This window comes from Pleurodeles waltl, chromosome 1_1 (assembly GCF_031143425.1).
Source record: "Pleurodeles waltl isolate 20211129_DDA chromosome 1_1, aPleWal1.hap1.20221129, whole genome shotgun sequence".
NCBI lineage: Eukaryota > Metazoa > Chordata > Amphibia > Caudata > Salamandridae > Pleurodeles > Pleurodeles waltl.
The window spans coordinates 870,959,839-870,985,560 of record NC_090436.1 but is presented as its reverse complement, the minus strand read 5'-3'; the positions used below and the strand labels follow the sequence as shown (position 1 = coordinate 870,985,560).

The 25,722-nt window shown below is 42.5% G+C and overlaps 1 protein-coding gene across 1 annotated transcript in view; it reads right to left on the bottom strand.

The window, feature by feature from the left end:
- Window positions 1-5,022: 5,022 nt before the first annotated feature.
- The window catches only part of RASEF (RAS and EF-hand domain containing), a 352,465-nt gene continuing 331,765 nt past the window's right edge, over window positions 5,023-25,722 (bottom strand). The window contains exons 15-17 of the mRNA XM_069229982.1: window positions 22,563-22,682; window positions 17,018-17,094; window positions 5,023-7,487 (exon numbers count right to left, since the gene is read on the bottom strand). Coding sequence (XP_069086083.1) covers window positions 7,379-7,487; window positions 17,018-17,094; window positions 22,563-22,682 — 306 coding nt within the window. The 3' untranslated portion in view covers window positions 5,023-7,378. The remainder of the gene's footprint in view (window positions 7,488-17,017; window positions 17,095-22,562; window positions 22,683-25,722) is intronic.

Genomic DNA, 25,722 nt, shown 5'->3' with positions numbered 1-25,722 from the left:
CAACACACCAACATACGTCTAAGCATTGCTTAATTTGTATTGGCACCAGGGCTTATATCTAAACACTAGAACTTATTTAGGGGAATCCACTACAATGCGGTGCTGTGTGTCTATTTTTTAGAATTATAAAACAAGCCATCCCTATAGTTTAATATGATCTAGAATGTTTCAAAACATCGTCTTTTTTAGAGTGTGAACCTCAGTGGTGTGAGTGTATTGAGGCGGCACCCCCGGCAAATGACTACTGTGACATAACTTGGGCCCTGGCACTTAATTTTTTTTCTCACAAATTAAGCACATTCATAGACTCACACATAGACTCACACTCACACGAACACACACACCTATATTTACGCAGGCAGACAGGCAGATAGGCCAACAAATATATCACCACACTACACATGGAGGAAAATATACAGGTACCATACATTAATGAACACACGCAGACTCACATACAGACCACAAAAATTCAGATATGCCATCCCACACACCACACGCTGAGTCAGAATACACACGGGCAAGAGTACAGTTGGAAAAGGGTCTGCAGGACAGAAAAACAGGGATAATTTGGACACGAGTGGATGCTTGAAGTCTCCTGTGGAAACCCTGGCTCTGCACATAACGCTTATATTTTACTACGGAGGAAGTCATATTATTCCACTAGGTTCTTTTTATTTATTAATATTTTATTATTCTCTAATGCTTATTGATTCTTTGGTATTTTCAGTATATGAAATCACAATTCGTGCGCCTTCCCTCTCGGTCTATCCCTTAAGTTAAATAATACATAGGAACAGAGGTATATACAAAAATAAATGTATCTTTGCGTGTTGAACAAGCATGTTCGAGCAAACGTTTAGTTTTAGAATGGAAGCCTTCCATTGCTCAGACAGATCTGAGAGGTGGATAGAGCAGTTTTTACACTATCTTATTTAATAATACACATTAATTGGAAGCATCCTCTCCCCTTGCAATTGTGCAAAATACAGAATAGCCTTTGAAGCAAGTTCGAAATTTCAAATATGTTTGAACAGCTTGATTAGCTTGCTAATTTACAGAAAATATCAATTTCATGCTAGTAAAGGAAGGGACGCAGACACGGTGGTAGGGTAGTACTGAACTGGCCTCAGGCACGTGCGCCTGGCCTCTTTTATTGGCAGGGTCACCTGACTGGTGACGCCTGTGTTGGGTGGGTGTGGGTTACATCTGTAAGACCAGCCCTCAGCAGAGTGGCTGGCAGAAAGACTAGAATGAGTCCAGCTGGACTCTACATCCCTCCCAAACTTTATTGAGGAACCAAACAAAAGTCCAACCTGTAAAAGAAACAATAACAAAGCACCACAATCAGTCTCTCGGCCTCGAAAAGGCAGACTGCAGACTTGCAGTGGACATGGTGCAGCTGGGAGCACCCGGACACCTCCGCACAAGTCCATAATTTAACCAGGTACAGCTGGGCACGAACACTGTGTGGATGAAGTCCAGATACTTCAGTCGCTTGTCCACGACCTCACAGTTCGCTGGATATTGTCGATCCGGTCCTGCCTGGGCTCATGTGGTCAAAGTCTATTTACAGTTTCTGATGCGGGTGCATCTGGAGCAGTGGGGAGTCCACTGTACACAGTTCTGGACGGCATTCTGACTCTGGAGATTGTCTACCTCCTAAAACTGCAGATGACGTGACGGCCTGGGGCACCTGGGAGTCCAGCGGCAGAGAAGCGGCAGTCTTCTCTCTCGTGCCAGATCTCCATCAAGCAGGAGTCTCCTCGAGGCCCTTTCACGGGCTTCCACGGAACTGTGTGGACTGTGCTTGCCTATCTCAGGCCCAGCAAGGACGTCTCAGAGGAACAGCCTACAGGACCACATCCTAGTCTCGCATGGAGCCACAAGGGTTGTTGATGCAGGGTCCGATTGCTCGAGCCATCCGGATTCAGGTGCTCTGGCCACGGTGCAAAGTCTTCAGGTGACCAGTCTCTCGATATGAGACCTCCGTGCTTCCGGATGCCTGATGTGGAGCTGTCTCAGATGCATTCTCTCAGCGATATTCCGCTCTCACAGGAATTTGTTGGAGGCCCTTGTCCCTGGATTGCGGCGGGACTGCGTGGGCTGTGCGGGCCAACGTCGGCCACGCCAAAGGAGTCTCTCTGAACTCCCAACAGGGCCACGTCCTAGTCTTGTGCAACCCCAAGGGTGGATGGTCCAAATGATCTGGTCTGCTCTCACCGGCAGGGGTCTGGTTCACGGAGCTCATGGCAAGTGTTCAGATGATAAGTTTCTACGTTGCCAGACATGCCTTGTCAGCATCGGTTCTTGTTGCTGACTGTCTCCACTCAGGTGGTGCTGTGCTCCTCCTTCGATGATTGGGTGATGCACCTCATCATGATAATGATGTTTCTTATCATCGTTTTGCAGATCAAACAGGTGGCGGCGGCTTCGTCAGCGGAAGGACCACTTGATGGACGTAGCGGCCACAGCGGGTCTTGTGTGGCCTGTGCAGTCGGCGTCAGGGATGGCATCACAGCCAAGCAGCCGGTGACAGGTGACAGGACCGTCGCACTGGTAAGCGTGGGGGACCACCCGCATCGCTGTCTTCAGTGACGTCTGCTCACCCCGGTGGCTGTCTTGTACTGATGGGTGCCTCCTCATCTGCTCGCACGAGTCCTCAGTTGTGTCACTCTCCTTCCTTCCACTTTCACACCTGCGATGAAGTTGATCTGTGGTGTGACCGGTCTGTCACACTCCTCTCCTCATTTCTTGTTGGCATCGTGCCACACTCTCTTCTCCTTGGTGTGGCGTCGTGCCACAGGTCACATGTTGCGGCACATGGACCTTGCGCTGCACCTCTGCTGGTACATCTTCCTCTTTGTCCTCGACGTGGCGTCGTGCCACAGGTCTCATGCTGCTTCACACGGACCTATCACTGCACCTTCGCTGGTGCATCTTCCTCTTTGTCCTCGATGTGGCGTTGTGCCACAGGTCGCATGCTGCGTCACATGGACCTATCACTGCACTTCCTCTGGTGCATCTTGCTCGTTCGCAGCCTCTCACAGGCTGAGTCCTGCGGGTAGGACATGATCTGCTCTTCAAGCAGACCTCTCCCGGTCTGGTCCGTTCCCGGATCCTCTTGGTGGACCTCTCTCTGGCAGGAGGGTCCCCGCTCTCTTCCTCCTTCTCTTCACTCGAGGGCGCCGCTCTTGCGCCTCGAGGCTGCGCTGTTACGGCGCTCACTCCTGCCATCTGCTCTGGCAGGGTTGGTCAGTTCAGATGACCTGCTCACTGATGGGCCAACAGTGGCCATCTACCGTCGCTGCGCGGCCAGCTGACATGGCCTCTTTTCCCATGCGTTACGTCACGCTCTCGGGTACTCTCTCCATCTTCACGGACTTTACCCATGTCGTCACATTCTCGGGCGCAGCTCTCTGTGCATGCTGCACACGTGTCAGTCTCTTTTTTTTTCTGGGCGTCCTGTGACAACGCCTGGCATGTCCCTTTCTTGTCCTGCGGTGATGACCATCACTGCTGGGGCATGTGGCGCTCTTTCGTCGGTGGTGGCGGACGGCCACCAGGGGCTGCGCAGACCATGCGCGCTCTCTTCGTACCTCAAGTGGCACTTGCGTCCGTTTCTCACCGTTGCAGCTTGGCTGGGACAGCTGCAGTCTTCTCCTTCCCTTTTGCGGCGTCGCCCACGTCGCTTCCTTCTTTCTCGCCGTTTCAGTCTTCTGCGCCGTTTCTGTCCACGGGCGCACTCTTGGTTTGGAGCAGTCACTTTCTGAAGGTGCTGCTGTGAACTTTCCTTCATCCAAGCTTCTCTTCCCTTTAAAACAGAAATAGGGTGCAATACCAACTCTGGCCACTGGATGCCAGTAGTGCACTTTTTTTTCTAGCTTGAAAGACAGTCTTTCCTGTTACCGGCTCGTTTGTTTGAACAGATGCCAGCTGGTGAGGAGGGTGTGCTGCTGGGAGGACTTCTCATGCTGGTGGGGGCTGCAGGTAAGTGCAATTTTATATATTTTCTTTCTCATCTCTCCCTTTTCTCTTCCTCTTTTTTTTTCTTCTGTCCACTTTTTTTCTCTTCTAAAACTGCACAGCCTCGTTTGAAGAGGCGTGCAGATGGCACGAATTTTAGTGAGGGGGTTGGGGGCTCCGGGTACTGTTTTTTTTTTCTTTCTAGGTGCGTGTGAGCACCTCACTTCTTTATTTACTTCTGGGAGGTGGGGGCGAGGCCCTGGGCACCTGGTGCTTTGGTGCGTGTCTGCACCATGTTATTTCAAATTTCTTTCGGTGCGTGTCTGCACCTCTTTACTCGGTCCCCACAAGAGTTGGTGGGGGAGGCTCTGGGCATTTTATGTCTTTGGAGGTGCATACCAGCACTGTCACGGATCTCTTGTTGCGGCCGCAGCAGTCCTCCGTGCTGCGGCCGTTTTTGCGGCATTTCTGGGGTGGGGGGCGTCCCTGGGCATTTTCTTTGGTGCGCGAGTGCACCATTCTTTATAAATAAATGAAAAGGGGCGACCGCCCAGCACAATTGGGCATCGCACCATATTTTTTTCTTTTCTGCGCGCGCGGCGGCTTTTTACCGTAAGCGGCACGTTGCAGGCTGCATTCTTTCCTATTTTCCCGTAGCACAACAGCGCCTTTTCCTCCCCACATACCACGCGGACCCAGCAGCTTTCTCTCACGCTGCGGGCTGCGCTGCGTCCGACTTTTGGGGGGCGGGGGTGGCCTCACAGCATTTTGTTTCTTGGGCTGGGGAAATCAAATCTGCGCACTTTGTAGCGCTTTATTTTCGGCGCCCGCAGCCGTTTTCTTTTCTTTTGCAGTGCTGCGGGACGCGCTTATCAGTAGCACTCACCCCCTTCTTTTACTCCAGTGGGACTGGGGCTGCGACGGCCTCACTTCTCCTCTTTCATCCACCGATTAGGTTCATGTCTGCAACCACGTGGGGTTGCAGATCCCACTCGTCGCCATTGTAATGTGGGGCCCTAGGCCCTCATGCTAGTAAAGGTAGGGACGCAGACACGGAGGTAGGGTAGTACTGAACTGGCCTCAGGCACGTGCGCCTGGCCTCTTTAATTGGCAGGGTCACCTGACTGGTGACGCCTGTGTTGGGTGGGTGTGGGTTACATCTGTAAGACCAGCCCTCAGCAGAGTGGCTGGCAGAAAGACTAGAATGAGTCCAGCTGGACTCTACATTTATGTTCGCTAAAAAAAACAATAGATTTGTATTTGGTATTTTATTATATCTGGAATTAACATTTGGAATGTTCCAATTCGTTCACCATTTTCCAATAGATACATGAATCTCATGGTTTATAATCACAAAAGATCATGAAATATAACAAAATAGATGAGATACTTTCATAAATACCTATATACATACAATGTTCCTACCCCTGCGACCCTGTTTGGACAGAGGGGCAGATCTACCGACATTTTGCGCTGGGTTTGCATCATGAAAGTGAAGCAAACCAGTACATGTTTTTTCTATTATGTGCTTTCCAGTTAAACACTTGTTTTGCGCTGGAAAATGATGAAAAGTAACAAAAAGTAGCGCGAGGTGCTGCTTTGCATTACTTTGGGTCAAGGGGGCGTTAAATGGGCGCTTCTCCTTTCTTTTCCTACTTTGCATGCGTGCTGCACTGTGCAGCACACATACAAAGTAGGAATTTCTTTTGAAGGTGTCTAGGCCTATTATTTTATACTGGAAGGATACCCTTCCAGGATGAAACCTATACTTGACCCTCGCACACATCCTTGCGTTAAGGCTTAAAGGTGTGTGTGTGGCGCACGGCAGCTGAAGTCAGCGCCAGCCCTGGGGAAAGGGGAGGAGAGAGACATATCTCTGCAGTTATGGCACTCTCCTGCTCCCTCCTTCTTGCGCAGTGCAGCACAGACATTTTGGCTCCTGCGCTGTGTTGCAGGGAAGGATGGTAAATTTGCCCCAGAGAGTTGTAGTTTGAGTTGTATATCCACTGCACCCTCATTTAGAACATTTTAGTAAAACCAGGAGGAATGCCCCCATCAGCAGCAGTACCATTAAGAATAGATCTTATCACTGATGTGGAATTCCTCCAGAAACCATTAGAAATAAATTAAGGTAACATGGTTACTGTCAATATATTCTGAAGTCTCACTACAATTACTGTGACTGTTACAATACATTGTTAGAAATGTCTGCTAACCCGTACAATACATTCTACTACTGAGCCTTCACATAACCTTGTTCTATATAATTGACGGAATTGATGGCTAAAATGGGACTTTAATTCATTGAAATGATCTCTCTTACAGGTTATAAATAAAAATTGACATAGAACTGTTATCACACTAAAAATTGTTAAACACCGAATACAATATATTCCTGTTTTCTTTATAAATAAAGTAGAAATGCAAAGGCTATAAACTTTACAAAAATGGAATGCAGACTAATTAAATACAATGACTTTTGAGATTACCTTCTCATAAATTTGAATGTAACATTGTTCTTTGGTGTTTTGAAAGGTAATAGGAATTGCCGTTTTGATGTCCCTTTTGAAGGACAGCCAAAAATAGTTAGACCTTCAATATGGCCCAAGACCATCATCACTGTGGAGTAGGTGCCTGTCAGTGAAGACCACACCGTCTACGTGGTGGGGAGGTAAATTGTGTGAGGTTTGCAACAAAAGGCACAACAGCGCCAGCTGCTATGCTGTGTTTGTGTGTAAAAGGTTGAGTTATTAGTAGACTACCAGTTATGGTCATGCCACAGCCACTTCTGGGTGGAGTGTAATCTGAGATACAGTGGTAGAGAGCCATATTTTTTTAAACAAATTCTGATTTCTATTTTTTTTTAAACCACTTACTAAGAGGTGGAAGAAAAAGAGTTTCACATCGTCGCCGACTTTACAGTTTTTAAAACTATTTGAGATTGTAAACTGTGGATCAAGCAATTAGGAGCAGAACAATTATGCAATACCTAAGATCTCGGCCTTTTCATGGAATTTCTTATTAATATAGTGGGTCATACCCACCTGTATGTAGGCCTAAAGGAAATAGATCATGTGTTTCAAGTGCATACTAACTGCACATCAGTTTAGCAATGTGTACAATCCAACTGTACTGCAATGGACAAAGAGATTATCTAACAAAGCAGACAAAGTATAATATGTTCAGAGGTGCAGTATAAATATTTCTCAGGCTGGTAAAGTTGGATTCTTACTAGAAGACTGTGTACCTATGGACAGAAGCAAAGAAAGTCAGCCATCGAAAATCAAAGTTTGGCACATGGTTATCCGCCCGTACAGTTTTTTGCAGCCATCGATTCCAACAGGAAATACAAATCCTTCATAAATGATCATTGCAGTATAGACAGGAGCAATGCTTCTGGGGAAAATACGTATGTTTAAGAAGTACAGCAGTTCTTCATTTGTGAGGATTTTTTGGAGGGTGTCCCACTGAGGTTGGTCACCGACTCCCGATGTTCGTCTCGATCGCATCTTTTCTTCACATCACTGAGAAATAATAATTAAATGCACACTGTTAGCTCTGTGTGGATTTCAAAGCAAGGCCGTGTATTTTATATTCAATACAAACTATATTTGTTTCGGATAATATACTATACATGTGTATTCAACACATCCTGCATAAAAGCTTTTGATTGCATGCTAAGCTGACTACACATTATTAATCATTTTTGTATAAACATGCGCAGTTCACATAACCTTTATTACGCTAGAAGTTTGGTAGAATGAAGTCACTTCTTTTCAGCTGTAAATTGTTAAATCCTGACAGTTATATAAGGGTCCAATCTGCATATTACCTCGTCCCTTTAGGTTCTTAAAAAAAATGATGATTTTAAGAGTCTATAAAAATCAACATACGCTATTGTTTCAAATAGCTAATACCATACATGTTTCACAAACCTCTGAAGGGCTAAGAAATTAAGTAAAATTAAATTAACATTAAAGTAATTAAGTAAATTGCTTTATAATTATGTAAGAAAGAACAGACGCAGTCGACATTCACAGCAGATGGTACCTTCTCTTTTCACTACATGCTTTCCTTTAGACGTCACCAACCAAAACCTGTTGTGTCGGTACCAAAGCAAGTTATGTTTGTTTGAATTTTAGTATGTTTCTCCTTGTTGCCTTTTATGCATTTCTCACCTCCTTTAGAGAGAAACAACGGAAGAATATCTTACCCAGGCCAGTTATGTTAACAATTGGGGTTTATAAAGGTATTTGTCATTTTCTTGTAGCTTTGATCTTATGCGAATATATTTCGTGAGAGATGATTTATTGTTCATTGTAGAAAACATTTTTTAAACCACAATGACAAACATGAACTGTATTTTAGGTACGGCCATACCTGAAAATGGCTGCGTGAGCCCTGTCGGGAGGCTGGATGTAGTTCACTTGAACTGTTGGACTGGCGTACCTTGCACTTAGCAGATGGTCGCCATTAGTTGCTCCACAGGCAGGAGCAGCAGAGGGGGACACAGATGGCTGTGTTCCAGTGAGGTGGTCACATCATTCAGAGGTGCCAAGGCAGAGGGCTAAAAAGCGCAGTGGGCCAGGTATGCAGTCATTTACAATGACCACCTCGTTGCAAGCACCTCCAAAGCATTTGGACCTAAAGAGAGGGACGCTTCAGAAAAGATCGCCCACCCACACCTGGACTACAAAAAGTGGACTATTAGCTGGTTTTGTCCCCTTGACAGGGAAATGATCTTGATGGGCACAGGGCTTGCTGGAGGGGGGACTGCCATGCTGATGGTCCTGGACCTTTCAGCCCAACCCTTGGCAGTGCATGGTGAGGGTGTGAGTTATAGTTACCTTAGGGCACGAGTTATAGTTACCTGAGATAACTATCACTATAACAGGTGGATTTCTATAGTTTTGTACATTTAAAATATGCCCCAGTGCTCCTCTTCTAGGCACGAGGAGTGCCTCTTCTTCAAAAACCAGGTACTTTTTAGGAGATATTGTCTCAGTGAGCCTAGTATGAACCTTGGGGGGAGGGTTATATGTTCCTACCTGATTTCATGACACTACATATGTGCTGATGTTCCTTTTATGGGCATGACACGCTGATATGTATTTTTTATGACTTGTGATATGTTCTCTAATGTTCCTTTTATGGGTATTTACGAGGTATTCATGACAAGTGCATAGAATTCTTACTGTAATTCCTGACTACTGCTTATGTTGCAGAATCCTGAGTACTTACATGTTCTAATGTGACAACTGCGTATTCTTGCAGAGTATGAGTAACTTGTGTAACGTTCTGACTACTGCTTAGGTAGCAGTGTATTACTAATGTGTAATGTTGGTGTAAATATGTTTTGTGCAATACAGTTTATCTGTACATAGTTCAGCGTTGTGTTTACTTTGTGATGTCATTTTTGTGTCGCGTGTGTTGTGTGTGTTGTGCAAACGCTTTACACTTTGCTTCTGGGTTAGGCCTGACTGCTCGTGCCAAGCTACCAAGGGGGTGAGCAGGGGTTATCTTGGACGTGTAACTCCCTTACCTTGACTAGAGTGGGTGGGTTCTGCCTGGTTTAGGTGCATACCCTAGCCAACCAGAAACCCCATTTCTAACAGTAGGTACATGAGTATCTGAGTGCAACTGTGATTGGGTGCACAAAGGTCTGAGTGGGTCTGTGAGTGAGTGTGTGGGGGACTTACTGAGTCTGAGTGGGTGCTTGATGGTCTCAGTGGGTCTGTGAGTGAATGTGTGAGTTTCAGAGTGGGTTTGTGAATGGGTATGTAAGGGTCTGTGTGGATCTGTGAGTGGCTGCCGAGGCTATGAGTGGGCCTGTGAGCAGCTACATGAGGCTATGAGCGGGTATGTGTGTGGGTATGTGAGTTTCTGAATGGGTCTATGAGTAGGTGCATGAGGGTCTGAGTGAGTCTGTCAGTCGGTGCCTGAGGATCTGAGTGGGTCTGTGAGTGGGTACCTCTCCATAGGAGGATTCATGTTATCATAGAATTCTGGAGAAAGACGCACGAAGAACAATCACATTGCCAAAGGCACAAAAGGTTTCTGGTGACATTTCCTTATGGTCCATTACACAGCTGTAATGTAGAATACACACTGGACATTTACCCAAGTAGGCAGAAAGACCTGCACGTGGGTAGATATTTTGTACAGAGCTTGTTGTATAAAAGGGCAGGTGAGATCCATTTGTTACTGAGACACTCACACAGTTACTGACACACCCACACAGATCCTCACACACTCACTCACAGACACACTTGGAAACATCATGTCTCTTCACCTTGCTGTTGGAGGCGAGCAAGCCAGCAAATTAATAGGGAGAGCCGAGCCTGAGGCAAGCCAATAGCCTGGCATGTCTCTAAGAGCCCAGGCACAAGCTAAATAAACCATGAAAACTTTAGCATGTAAATCATGCAACAACGACCATGTAAACATAGGATAAGACTCTTTTATTGCGCTGTGCCCCATTGTATATAATTGTGTTATCATGTGGCTGTCCAGGTGTTATTTTGTTATGTTATGTTGCTTACTTTAGACACGTCAACAAATGCTGCTACATTTTCAGCCAAAATGCAGCACATGCCATTAAAGATTCTAGGACAAGCAATCCTTTACCACTATCTAAGGTGATAAAATACCATAGTTCCAGCTCTTCAGCTATTTAAGACAATAGCCAACCTAACACAACTTTGCATTATAGCACACCAATACAGCACAGCACAACAATAAAACACAATAACACACTTTTCTTCATCTTTTTTTGTATTCTACTCTGCTATACATTTGTTGTGTTTTTATTTTCCTTTTTGTTATTTTATTATGCCGTGCTCTGTAATAGTAAAAGAAGTGTTTAATTTCTAAATGTCTTGTGCACATATTTCAACAATATCATACCCCATACAAATTTCTGTTCTGCACCTTTCCACATTCAAACAGATTCTAGTCAATGTAGGCCTGTATTTTAAAATAGGGCTCATGTAAGTCGATTCATTTGTTTGTAAAAGGTGAACATTTACTTTCTTGAAAATCTGTAGCAATTTGTCTTGTTTCTCATGCAGTAAAGAATGTTTTGTGTCGGGTGGACCTTCTTAATTGATTAGAGGCTGTTGGCTATACCTATAAGTGTGAGCACAACGTGTCTTATCTGCTAGTTTGATGGTCACAGTCAAAGCCTGCTTGCAAAAAACTTGTGTATATTATAATGATACTGTGATTCTGGAAATGTATCTTTTCTGTCTTCACTTGACTGTGTTTGGATCGTTGGAGAAATTACCTATTACTTATAATGTTAGAATTCAGCAGTTTTAAGAATGTGTTTGCAGCATTTTAGACAGAAACCGCTTTTAGCTTCCTTTAGAGCAGATTCCATTTCCTCTTCCTTTTGTGGGAGATCACATTTTTGCTTCCTTTGAAGCAGATTACCTTTTCCCTTACCTGAAGAGACTTAGGGCCATATGTACCAACGAATTTTCCCATAGACAAAGAATGGGTGTAACCCTTTGCTACATCTGGCCCTTAGAGGCATATTTATACTCTGTTTGCACCAAATTAGCGTCATTTTTTTTACTCTAATTCGGTGCAAAACTAACTGCATATTTATACTTTGGCGCTAGACCCGTCTAGCGCAAAATTTATGTAGTTAAAGTAATTTTTGGGACGTGGAAACCTACCTTGCCTTAATGAGATGCAAGGTAGGAGTTCCCGTGCAAAAAATTACTCTATGGCCTTAACGTCATATTTATACTCCTGTGCAAAAATGGTGCACAGGAGGGAGGAGGGGTCAATAAATGGTGCAAAGCTTGCTTTGCCCCATTTTTTAACCTGGGTCAGGGCCGGCGTTAGGGGACCTGTGGCCTATTTCCATGGTGGCTTACCATGGAATAAGCCCACAGGTGCCCTCTCCAGGCCCCAGGGACACCCACACCAGAGGGACAGCAGAGGATGGGGACCCCATCCCAGGTAAGTACAGGTAAGTATTTTAATTTATTTTTTAAAGTGCCATCGGGCCCCCATACATGGCACAGGGTGAAATGGCCATGCCCACGGGACCCTGGTTTCCTGTGCTGGCCACTGGAGTGGTGGGCATGACTTCTGTCTTTTCTAAGACAGGAGTCATATGGTATGAATGATTTTGTCTCAGAAAATGAATCTAGGCAGGTTAGAGACATTTTTTTAACTCTACTCTGCCTAACGTCATTTTTTGGTGCAAAACCCCCTTCTTCCATACCGCCAGCCCCACACAACTAACGTCATTTTTTTTTTACACTTGCCTACCATTTGCACCAGCTTGCACCATTCCATAAATATGGTGCCCGGCTAGTGCACAGAAATGGTGCAAGCCGGTGCTAAACCTTTTGGTGCAAAACAGCGTTAATTCAGTTTTGCCCCAAAAAGTATAAATCAGGGCCTTAGCCTTTCAAAGGCTACACACACTGACACAACTTTCCGACTTCTCCCTACCTTAGATGAGTAGAGCTTTTCCTTTGTGGTAAACTGGCTATGTTATGTTAATGTTGCTTGTATAGCGCATGGCTACCCGAAGGCCTCCCAGTGCTAGTCCTGAACCTGTGCGACAAAGTCTGAGGAGCAAGATCTAAAAATGCCCAGTTGTGAGTGCTTTTTCGGAAGTTAAGTTCATGGCTGGTTAAACGGAGGCTAAGGGTAAGAGAATTCCACAATTTGGCTCCGAGGTATGCCATAAAACTACCTCCCTATCTTGATTTTTTTACTCTGGGGATAACGGCCAATGCCGCTATTGAAGACCTGAGATGTCTGCTTGGTTTATAAAAGGGGGCAAGGGTCCTTAGAAGAGGGGGACCTCTATTATATAAGGATCTATGGATACAACACCACATTTTAAACTCTATTCACTGTTCCACTGGGAGCCAATGAAGAGAGGAAAAAGCTGATTTGACAGATTCCTGCCTAGATATCTCCAAAATAAGACGGGCCGTGGCATTCTGAACCACCTGCAACTTCCTTTTCACATACTTAGGGGAACCTAGATACAATCCATTGGCATTTTCCAAGCAAGAGATGATAAGAGCCTGGATAATAAGGCCCATATTTATACTTTTTTAGCGCCGCATTTGCATCATTTTTTAATGCAAATACGGCGCAAACTTACAAAATACAGTTATATTTTGTAAGTTTGCACTGCTTTTGCGTCAAAAAATTACGCAAATGCAGCACTAAAAAAGTATAAATATGGGCCTAAGTCTTTTTGCCAAAAACGGAAGCATTTTTAAAACCTTCCTTAAGAGCCTAAGTAAACCAAAGCAAGTTGAAGAAATTTCTTGGCCTGATGTTCCATGGTAAGTCGGGGATCAAGCCAGACTCTTAAACTTTTAATGTAATGCTTGGGATCGGGCCTCTCCCCCAAGGATTCAAGCTGCGAGGGATTCATACCCGGACAGGAGCAGTGTTCCAATATCATCACCTCGGTCGTATCTCCATTTAGTTTCAGCATACTTTCAGCCATCCATCCTGACACTGCCTGCAGGCAGAGAGACAATGAAAGTCCATTGGTGCAGGTGCTAGTAGAAAACAAGACCACTAACTGAGTGTCATCTGCATAGTACACAAATGAAACTACGAATGGCTCCACTATTTTAGCCAAGGGGGACATATAGATATTAAATAAAGCAGGGCTAAGGAACTAGCCCTGTGGCACACTGCAGATACTTTTAACACAGCTGGAGAGGAATGACCAGTCAAGCACCTGAAATGATTTACCCTCCAAAAACGAGGAGAGTCAACTCATTTCCCCTCCCGTGACTCCAATCTCTATCATCCTCAGAAGTAGTATATGGTGGTCAACTGTGTCAAAGGCAGCATTAAGATCAAGAAGAACGATCGCCAACAAAAAACCCTGATCCATACACTTCCTGGCCTCTTCCATGACTGTAATCATAGCCGATTCAGTGCTATGGAGAGGTCTAAATCCCATCTGAGTAGAATGAAGGATGTTGTTATCCTCAAGAAAGCTTGAAAGTTGAGGATTGATGTGTTTTTCAATTATTTTTGATACGGATGGCAGCAGTGAGATGAGTCTGTAATGATTAAACACTGTTGTGTCAAGGTTGTTTTTTTTCAGTAGGGGTTTAACTTTGGCATGTTTCCACTGATCAGGGACTATTCTCTTAGATAGTGAAGAATTCAATAGTTCAGTCAAGACTGGGACCATAGCCGGTGCTCCAAGGGCCAATACAGAAGGGGGAGCAGGGTCAAGTGGGGATCCTGACTTAAGAGTAGAGAGAAGATAGGCGACCCAATCCCGGGAAAGAGGGGAAAATTGCAAAAGAACAGCGGCACAGTTATGGTGGTGATCCAACGCAGCCTGTGAATAATGCATACTGTTCAGAAGATTCAAGTAAATATCTATATTTTTTTTCTGAAAGGACAGTGCTAAATTATTACTATGCTCTTGAGAGGCTTCCACTAATTCACTGTCAGAGTGTGGTTGTAAAATTTCTGTGAGTAAATGGAAAATTTCTTTGGATGAGTTGGAAGACTGTTCAATTCTAGTAGCATAGTAAGTACTTTGTGCTGATTTAATTTCAGCATGAAGAAATCCAATAGCTTTCCTGTATTCTACCCTAAGTGCGATATCATAGGATTTTCTCCATCTTCTTTCCAGACGTCTACATTCCCTTTTAAGATTTTGAAGGTGAGAGGTAAACCACAGGGTGCTAGATTTCCGGCGACCCCCAGTTTTAGTACTGTAGGGAAGTTGGATGTCTAAGCAGTCAATCACCCATTCATTGAAGGATTCTAACCTGCAGCCCTTATTTTCCAAGAAGGAGGGTTTAAGACGTTCCAAGGTATTAATCCAGTCACTAGCATTGGATCTGTGCCAGCGCCGGAAGGGTTGGATTATTGACTGAGATAATCTGCATGTGGTAGGGATAGCTAGATTTAATTAAATTAAGAAGTGGTCTGACCAGGCCAGAGGGAGAGGAGGCATGGAAGATAGACCTGCTAAATTACTGAAGACTAAGTCAATGGTCTGTCCTTTGTCATTAATGTGGCCTCTGACCAATTGAGCCAGTTCCAATGCAGCCATGTCAATAAGAAGGATTTTAGCAGCCATGCTGTCTGTATTATCTACATGAATATTAAAATCACATTAAATAGTGACATTGTTTTTTTTTCATATTAACTCAGCGAGCTGATTCGAGAATGATTGAAGAAAGTTTTCCGAGGGGCCAGGAGGGTGGTAGACTAGAGCTCCAGAAAATGTGAATTGGGGATTTAGCGTAATAGAAAAAAACATACTTTCACAGTTGAGTAACTGAAGGGGCCAAGAGGTGAGCTTAACTGACTGCTTATAGATAATAGCAATTCCGCCCCCTTTTGAGGTAGCTCTGTCTACCCTAGTTATTAAATACCCTTTGAGTAATGCCAAAGTTATATCAGAGGATGACCCCTCATGAAGCCATGTCTCAGTGAGAAACAAGGCAGTCAGAGTAATATCACTTAAAAGAAGGTTAATGTTGAGTTTATGAGCCGCCAGAGAACGGCAATTTACCAGTAGGAAAACACTATGTGGACCTTCCTTAGACGGTAGGTCCATGGTCATTCCAGGCTGGGGGGGCCAGTGACAGAAAGAGCCAGGCCACTTAGTTTTAATGGGGTCTGCTTTGATTTGTTTTGTGGCAACTTTATAATAGTTTGTTATTGCTGTCAAGATTTTGAGTTGCTTTGAATTATATTGACTAATGCATTCGTGTGCTGGCTAAAGAGTTACAACTAATTTGATGATTTTCATTTGTAACTTTGCCAACCTTTTTTTAATAAACCTTAATGGATTGAAAATCTGATAATCTCTATGATCTTTGTGGGTTCAAATCTGCTTCACATTATTTTATTGCATTGATTTATGTTGAGTAGCCTCGGTCTGGAAGTGCAGCCTAAACAATAATTTGCACCAGAAGTGTGCATGGTGCAAAGGGCTGCATAAGTAGTCACAGGCAAAATCAATTATTTAATGCATGGTGTAGTGGTATCAAATTATGACTTGAGGACTTGAACGATTTAAGGTACCATTCAACCCCAATCAATGACAGACAACATGTATTAAATTTTCAATTCCACTGCTCGCCTTATGTACTCCAGCCTGCCGTTATAGATTGTGGGCCACATCTACAATGTTTTTGAGCAGGGCAGTGCCGAAAGCCTTCTTGCTGCACTGTCCTGCGTCAAAAGAAAAGGGCAGGAATGCTCCATATCTACAACATTCAGCACATTCCTGCCCTTGTTGCCTGCTCTGGCACACAAATTGCTGCCATGCACTAACGCAGGTACCCTTGCACTATGGTGCAAGGGAGCCTGCATTGCAGGGATGATTGTTTTCGAGCAGGAAGTGACACCAAAATGCAGCACACATAGAAAGAAGAAAAAATGGGGAGAGATAATGTTATTTCTCCACTTTGAACCACCCTTACACCGGAGTGGCGTAGGCTTTTGACACGTTCCTAGGTTTACGAAACCTTGTAAATCTGGGAATGTGTCAAAAACCATGGGTGTTATATGGGAACCCCATAGAACGCCTCCCTGACGCAAAGTAAGGCAACGCGGCGACTTTCGCTGCATTGACTTACTGCATATCTGTATAGATATGGCCCTGCTTCCTGCACCGCCAGTGCTCAGAAAAAGTATATACCGGTGGTGCAGACCACTTGTGAACATTGGCCTGTGTCTTTTGCATTTCTGATCAAAAGAATGTGCTACATTTCAGCTAGTAACTTCAAGTATATAAGTCAGTGAACGAAATGATATGGATATACTTAATAATGCCATCAACAAGTCTTGTACATTGTATCATTGTGCTTTCTGCAGCTTTGGATAAAAGTCGGAGCTGGCTGTTCTGAAATAAATGCGTCAGAAAAGGAACGACGTGAAATAAAAATGTATATAGCAATCAGAAAAGTAACTGCACTTCCGGAACATAAATGTGACACACATGAGAATAAAGCATAGACAGCTCCAAAGCAAACTATTCAGAAAATAGTTGTTTTTTTCCCCTCAGACCATAACATACCGTGCAAGATGAAGAACCGCTTCCACAACGTTTGAGCCTTCCTTTGCACTTGTTTCACAGAATAAAGCATTATATGTCTGTAGAGGAAATGAATAAATACATCTATCATGAAACTGCACTTTTCTTTAATCACTACGTTTGGCTGCTTGACAGATAAAGAAGAGAGGGACACGATTACAGTGTAACCAAGTGCCAAACTTGGAGAGTTGCCTCAGTAATATTTGCAAAGTTCCCACGTAGGTGAAGGCAGTATACAATAATTTTGAGATTTGTGCATTGTAATATGAATCTCCTTCAATATGTTTGTTCAGATTAGAACATTGGCTAGGAAAAGAGGCGGTGGGATGTTAATGAAGGGAGTAGTGGGAAATGTTTTCAATAAATTATATAATGTGATGCATTATAATATTAATGGCGAGGATACGCCCTATTTGGCTTTGGTCTGGTTAATATCATGTTCCTTTCTAAAAAGACCAGCCTAATGTCATGCACCTTCCACTATAGAGAAGCTATAATTGTCTGTAGGGGAGCCCTAAATAGAGGATTAAAAAGAGAAATGCTTTTTTTTTTTGCAAACAGGACACACTGGCCCACCAGACCCTGGCACAGAGCAGGAGTATTTTCTGTGTGGATGACCACATTGTGCTTGGGAAGAATACCATCACTAACACAGAAAGTAGCCAATGGTTAAATTGGGCTGACCCGTTGCTCAGTGCTCCATGCTTTCATGGGCATGATGACACTATAAAACACCAATGGATGATGAGGACTGGCCCGAAAACCCCTATATGTATGTATGTATTTATATATGTATGTATGAATGTATGTATGCTTAGGTATGTCTTTTTAAGGATGTTAATGGAAAAACAAAATGTCCTGGCTAATGTCAGAGATAAAAATACCTATACATAAACAATATAACCGAATCGTTCTGCCTTAAAAAAGAAGCATTTATTTTCCATATCTGAGAATTTCTAATCCACAATTACTACCATACAGAAGAAAATGAAATCCAAACAAACACATTTAAATGGCACGGTAAAGTGGTAGACTTTGTTGCACACAGTCACCTAGACTGAACACTTTTCGCTCAAGTGGAGCCTTACAAGTCTCCACCAGGCAACTGATGTGTCCCAGTTGTGCCCTATGCTTCCACAACTAGCTCATGATCCTGTTCTTTTTTCTTAGCATCACACCTCTTCTTCAATCCCAATTGAACATGCAGTAGCCCCACTCAAACTTAAATCAGCTTACATAAAACACTAATAGAAAAATATAACACTTCTTTAGAGAAACCTTAAAACCACAGACACATCCTAATATTCCATCGGATCCCTACAACCTATTCAGTCGAATGGGTCACCAGCAAAAACAGGGCATATTCATATCAGAAGCTATAGCTGACCTCTTGTGATTCAGATTTGCACAATCGAAAGGTATAAAAGAATCCCTGTCCAACAAAGGAGATCACATCATTATACAACAGTGTTCAGACAGAGCTGGATGTCTTGACCTACCAGTGAATTCAGTCCTGTGAACCACCACATCATAACAGACCAACTGCATACACCCATTTAAAAATCAGAAATGAGGGCATTGTAGGTGTGGCAAGGTGGCTAACGTGGTAGATGCATAGTGTAGGAGCTTGAGACTAATGGGCCTATTCACGAGGGCAGTTGCATCGTGTTTGCACCACACTATGTAGTACATGCCCGACACAACTCTAAAACAAGGTTTATTAAGTCTCGCAAGGCCACTTTGTGTGACCTCGAGTGTTCCCATAAATATGGAGTAAAGTAATGCAGCGCAAATCGCTGCATTGCTTTACTCTGCGTAAGGGTGGTGTTCCATATGCGTTGCATGGGCATTCCCATGCACCTCCCATATGTTTTTGATGCATTCCTAGATTTACCAAAACTGGTAAATGTGGGAAAGCGCCAAAAAAGACTCCTTCCCAGAAGAGGCGTAAAAAGGAGAAATATCTATATTTCATGCTGTTACTTCCTCAGTCGTTGTGTGCCACAGCACATATAAATAGAGGAATATGCCTCCCAGAATTGATTTTGTGCAGGAAAGTGTCCATTCTGGCACAAAAACAATCCTGCATTGGTGCAAAGCAGCCAAAAGGGCACCCAGAGCAAGGAAAAAGTCAGAAATACACTGCATTATTTTAAATACGACAAATTCCTGCCCTTTCCCTGCTATGCAGTGCACTGCAGGAGAGTGACTTACTTTGCTGCATTGCGTGACAATCCACACAAATAGGCCCTTAATTGTAGATATGTTTGTTTTGATGAGGCTCTCTTTGCATTGTTATCCTACCCACTGACTGAATTACTTTTCCATGTTTCTTGATATTTCTGCATTGTTCACTTGGCCCTCAATATGCCTCTGATTTAGTACTCCCAACGACCGTCCTCCTTGTTTTAATTGACCCCTTCACCTTCACAGATCATCTGCTGCCTTATCATCCATCCCTCTCTAGATTTAATTATTGACTCAGTTTCCTAATCGGTGTTACCCAAGGTCACAAAGGATGGTATATAAATGCATCTTCCTCCATTGAAGACGGAAGGTAGGTGTGGCTGCGTGACCTAAGGACCAGCACCTCCATAAATAGACAGACCAAACCCAAAATGCTATTAATTGACAAATATTTGATGTATGTCATCTTACTGAGAATGTAGTCAGTTGCAGTTGGGTCACTGAAAGTTTCAGAATAACTTGTGATTGTGCCACATTTTACATTAATCGAATGAACTAAAGTTACAAAAAAATGAGCCAGAATGTTCTGCCCCTCCTGTACTTAACTACTGACTATCACAAAGCTTCACTGTGGCACCTTTCTGTTCAACCTATGCCTCAGCCTGTATAAACCCTCTCATGTGATCCTTCATTTTCATGTGTTTCCCTTAAAATGATAGCGCTCACATCCCATATATTCATAACAAGTTATGCAACTACCATCACTTCCTCAAGCATTTGACTTAGTTGGAGGGGGATCCCTTCAATCTGATGGCCTCATTACGAAAATACTCCACCTCCGAATGAACCAACACTATGAACCACCCAGCTCTTGCATGTCATTTTCTGTTTGCTGTACATCCACAGTGTCAAAGTTCAAAAGACTGGCAGCATGTTACTCTGTTGTAAGTCTTCATGCTTTGGTTTGGGGAATTGATTGTCCACTTTGTGCCAAAGGCAGTGGTATATCTTGAATACCTATCCCATGTGAGTTAGTGGCATCAATTTACTTTCCTTCTAAAACCACACTCTTGTTCATGAATCCCCAACCTAGACTTGCATCTTCCACGACTTCGGAAAAAGGCTGCTGAGTCAGTCAAGTCCCACCTGTCCCCTCCATCAACACCAAGGAACACTCCACCTTGTTTTGTTGCCTTTAAGTAGATCCACATTCCCACTCCCTTCCCAATTACCTGCAGTGCAACTCACATTGGTCAGCTGGTAATCTTTAAGCATATGCACAAAGCATGTGGGAAATCAGGGAAGAGAACCTCTGGAATTAGGGATAACGGATCCAGTATTTCAGATTCTGCATGGTAATTCAAACAAAACTCATAACTGCAGATTGCAGGTGTGATATTGCACCTATGCATCCTGCAAATTATAAGCAGGACCTACAGCATCATCAATCTGATGCATTAAAATGTTGTGAGTTTTCTAAAATACCTAACTTTAGTGATTCACAAATGAACCAACTTTTAAACCTAGCCACAGAGGCATATGTCGGAAAGTAGACTTTTTGTCAAAATTGCAAATGGGCTTAAAAATTGCTAATTTGGAAATTACTAAATTTAGTTGATTGGAGAAATCGCAAACTATTTTCTTTAGTCAGCCTGTGTTTTCCTGGATAAACTCTTTAATGGCTTTAATATGAGCCTGCCTGACGCAACGCATTTGATGCACCTCTGTCAGGGCATCAAACACCTCATGAATCCAGTTTTAGGAAACAGTGCAGAACAAGAACTCCAACTCTAACAGGGATTCATGACACTATGGGATCATTTGCAAAGATGACACTTGCATTCCTGGAACATCTAGACCTCATAACAGCTTTTGATGGAACTGACCATTCGACTGATCAACATCATGTGAAAAAGGATGCGATTCAATAGCAATGTCTTGAGCAGCTTCCATTCTATCTTAAGAGCAGATCAAACTTAATATGAATGGGTGAAATCTCATCTCACCTTTCCTTGTTTACGAATGGTCCATTTTGTCCCCCGCTATCTTTAAATTACGCTTTGAGCCCCTGAATGAAGAACTAAAAGGGCTTCTTCTATACATCGACCACTAATGTTATTGAGAAAAGCAGCTCTGCCTTAAAATATATCCAGATCAATTTACTGAAACACTGACAATGTATATAGAAAATATTAAAATGCCTACGCATCAGGTTCCTACACTCATTCTATCCAAACAGAATTCCTGCTAATTTCACCCAAATCCAATGGCATCCAGACCAAAACTGGACCGCAAGTGCATAACCACTCAGTATGTATTCACCCCAAGCGGTTGTCAAGGCATAATTCCTAGGTTGTGTACTGGATGATAATCTCTCCACTACAACACAATACGCACAACTAGAAACACATACTGACAACTTTGCACCTTTATATACATGAAGGTTTTATTCACTGAGGAAGTATTCTGAACACTGATACAATCACTAGTTCTGCCTGGGATTCATTACAGGATTGCCATAATCAGTGTATTTCCCAATTCTAGCTCAACGTACATCAGGGACTTACAAACAGTAAACAATGTAAGCCCTGTCAATGCAAGCTAGTATCCAATTGATTCAGACAGTGTTATTTGTACACCTCGGCATGCAGAACATTCTGCAATATTTGTGCAGGCGAAGGAGTAAATTCATTTCGAATCTTCATATAAAATACTAGCTATTCCTCCATTAACTGTGATTGTTTATTAGTAAGAGAATGTGTTTTTATAATGGGTTATACCGCTCTTCTGCCTTTAGTGGGCGCTGAGTATGGAAGGATGACAGACCATATTTGCCTTACCTCGCTACAAACATGTCTTTCATATGAATGCATTTTTAGCAGGGAGTGGTGAACTCACTGAGCTATATGACAGTGCTTACTGCTAAAGATGAATTGCACAATATTTGATTGGTTTACCTGTGCAAGTCTTGGTCTATTACTACTAAAGTAATACATATTGGTACTGGATTTCACTAATCAATGAATGTGTATATATTGGCACTGGATTTAATTTCTAAATGAATGCAAACAAGGTTTGGCAAAGACAATGGCAATTACTGAAATTTGCCAGTACATGGAAAACGCACAAGCACATATCTGTGATGGTATGCAATACCAGAGTAAAGTCAGATCTTTTGGCTTTGCCAATGATTGTTTTCATGTAAATCAACACTAACACACGGGCACAATTATTGACCTTTGTTGTAACGTACCACAATGTTATATACTGATTTTATTATATACGCGTATTAGTAAAAGAGTAGAAAGTGAGTCTCTAGCATTAGACACAGTAAACTCACCATAGCCAGTTTTTCTCCGTAACTGGTAGGAACACATTTTGGCCCTTGCTCTGCTCCCACTTGGCGAAGGTCCGCTTTGTTTCCAACCATCATGATAGGGACATTGTCCTGAGTAACTTCCTGCCAGGAAAGCGTAAACAAAAGTATATTTAGACATTCAAGGGAAAGTATGTTTATATTAGCACTGGTGGAACTAATTGACCAATGGGGAAATTAACTCAAAGACAATTATCAGAATATAACAGGTGATCTGTTTATACATAACTATTGCAGCAGTTATCTTTTTGTAAACCTGCCATTTTTTGATGGAGGAGAAGGACAATATTGATTCTTTGATTTTAAGTCCTCCAGCTAGCTACCTTAAACATCCCAGCTCGTACCCTCCATATATCCAATGAGCAGCCACATAACTTTTTTCCACTTTGAGGTCCTTGAAGGTTATGCTGAAGTGGCAAATAAGCAAACAACTCCATCAATGACCATCATATACTTTGGAATTTACAGAATGGCCTGTTGATCGCGATCAAATGCAGACAAATTGGCCAGAAAAAAATGTCAATATTATTTGGAAGAAGAAAATTAAATGCATACCTAATTCAAAATGACGGGGACCTCTGTCCATACAGTGGAGCTACCAGTCAGGCAGCTCCACTGAAGACACTGAACTTTGCAGAGTAACCACTATGGTTGTAACACATGCCAGGGAAACGTTTAGCTTTCAGGAAGCCAACTCCTGGAGCAGGAGATTTTTCCTAAAAATATATTCCAATTGCACCGATATCCAGAGAGTTTTCTCTTATGTGTTGCAGTGACTATTTGACCTCTTTGCCTGAGATCACCATGTCTCGCACGACAGACCCAGGTAGGGAATGCTAGTGATATTCTCCATACCTTAATTAGCAAGAGTACCTGCTGCAATGACTGGTGGCCCGATGCCAAAGGACTGAGAGGTCAATGGTTTATGTCAGCAGAGCCAGCTGAGACTTTGCCAGTGTAAACTGGCACTTCTCACATGATTAAATGAATTTGGAGTGTGGTAGTCTCACTGAAGAACTCAGTGTAATTGAAATCTAGCTGATACCCTGACATCTGTTTTTGTAATATGTCTCTAGAAGGAAAAACGTTTTCGCTAATGCCATGTCACCAAAATAGTAAAGTAAAAAAGTTTTCACTAGTATAACAGAGCTGGAACAAGTGAATTAAATGTATAAGGATCACAATTAGCCCCTCTCAAATACCTCAAAAGCTAATCCCACCTGCTGGGCAATAATTCTGGTCCTCCTACTTTCTGCAATACGCCAAGCTAAGACCATTCCCCTTGCACCAAAAGACTTGTTTTTGGTGTTTATGTTAAAAAAGTGACCATGCAAACTACAAGAATACTGCTTCTTGGCAATGGTGTATGCTACCGAAAAATCTTTGCAAACAATATTTTCAAAGAGTTATAGGCTAGGTATATAAAGTATTTTTAGGACCGCAAACATACCAAGTCAGTGTGCGCAACCGCAAACTGCTATTAAAATGACAAATGCTATTTAAAAGTGGTATGTTGTAGGCATCCCTTCCAAATACCAATTCAGCAAGGCAATGTATCAATATTTTGATATCAGAAAACAATGAAAAGTTACCAACTCCAACACTGGAGGGGTAACCCATTTACAAATGCAAACGTGCTCCCTTGAGGCCCCTTTTCAAATCTTAGAAAACAATTGTTGGGCCATAGACAGCGGTACAGTGGACTACTGCCAACTGTCAAACAGTTTTCCTAAAAAGTGAACTTTATTTTTAAACAAGGCCCTATTTCCATTAAGAAAGAAATCTGCATTAAAATATTTTTTAAAAGATACTTTAATGAAAAATGGCTATGGCGGTCTTCTGAAAACTCCAGTAAGAACCACCAATCAGTGATCACAATTTGAGATGTACCTTATTAATATTCATGTGGTAGGTCAGATTACAATGTACTCTGCTTTGTTATTTTACAAACCAGCCTATTAGTATGTAGGTAAGTGTACTAAATGCAGAAAATTTGCTAAAGATCCCTCTGCGACTCCAGATGTTGGTAAACGTCCTTGAGGCTCATGCAAAGAGGAACCATCTAAAAATCAGTATTATTAAAATTTAGGTATTGAACTTGAACACAGAAGGAGAGGGTATGTTGGAGACTCTGAATTTAAATTGGTTGAGGAATATAAATAGTTAGGAATCCAATTTGACTCCGATAGGCTGCTGAACTATCCCTGCTGGGACATTTGTCAAGGTGAAAGCAGTGAAGTGATAGCGTTTGCTCCTTTTGAGACCTTCGACTCTTTGGTTGCTGTGTTAGTCCATATTTCAAATTTGAGTTGACTCTCAAACTAAGTCGGACTGCTCCAAACAGTTTATCGACCTGGATCTGACCTGACCTCTAGCTAGCTCTTGGTGAGAAATACGACCACAATATGATTTAGTATAGGGGTGGGATGGAAAGGTTTGGTTTTCTTGAAAAGATTGATACTAAACACTGACACTAACTCACATTGTGTAAAGACTTAAGAGAGAAGTCCAAATTAAATCAATAAATTAATACACTTAAGGCCGTGCCAGTTCAAATTTTATCAAATCATTGGAGCGTGGCTGGGAATTAAGAAGGGAGATGGCTAATGTTGTTAGAAACATACAAGCTCATTAGAGTAAAGTTGATTGAAGCCCCTTCTATGAACGAGACAACATGAACCTAGTACAACTTTCATAAAATGTCATGAACAAAGGCGCCCAAAGCAAATTTTGTAGTTGTTTATTTTGATATTCCTATTTCAAAAGTTGATGTTTCATAATGTGTTGATTCTATGTATTTATATATTTTACATTCTTGATCTCAAACTTGAATAAACTTATTACAAATAAATACATTCATTAAATGTATTCCGTAATTCTGCTGTCAGACAACTATAATATTTAAAAGAGAATATTTTCTTTCTTTTGTTATGGGAATGATTCTTAATTATTTTTCATTTCAAATCTTCAATTAAGTTACCATGGTGAATCTATTGTGCCTTAAAATATATTTAGAACGCAAATCAAACATGTGCCACCTAAAGGAAATTTTCAAATTTGCGAGACTTGTTTAATGAACAGTGATCACACATCACTCTTGAGGTACGCTTTTGTCATTAAAGTA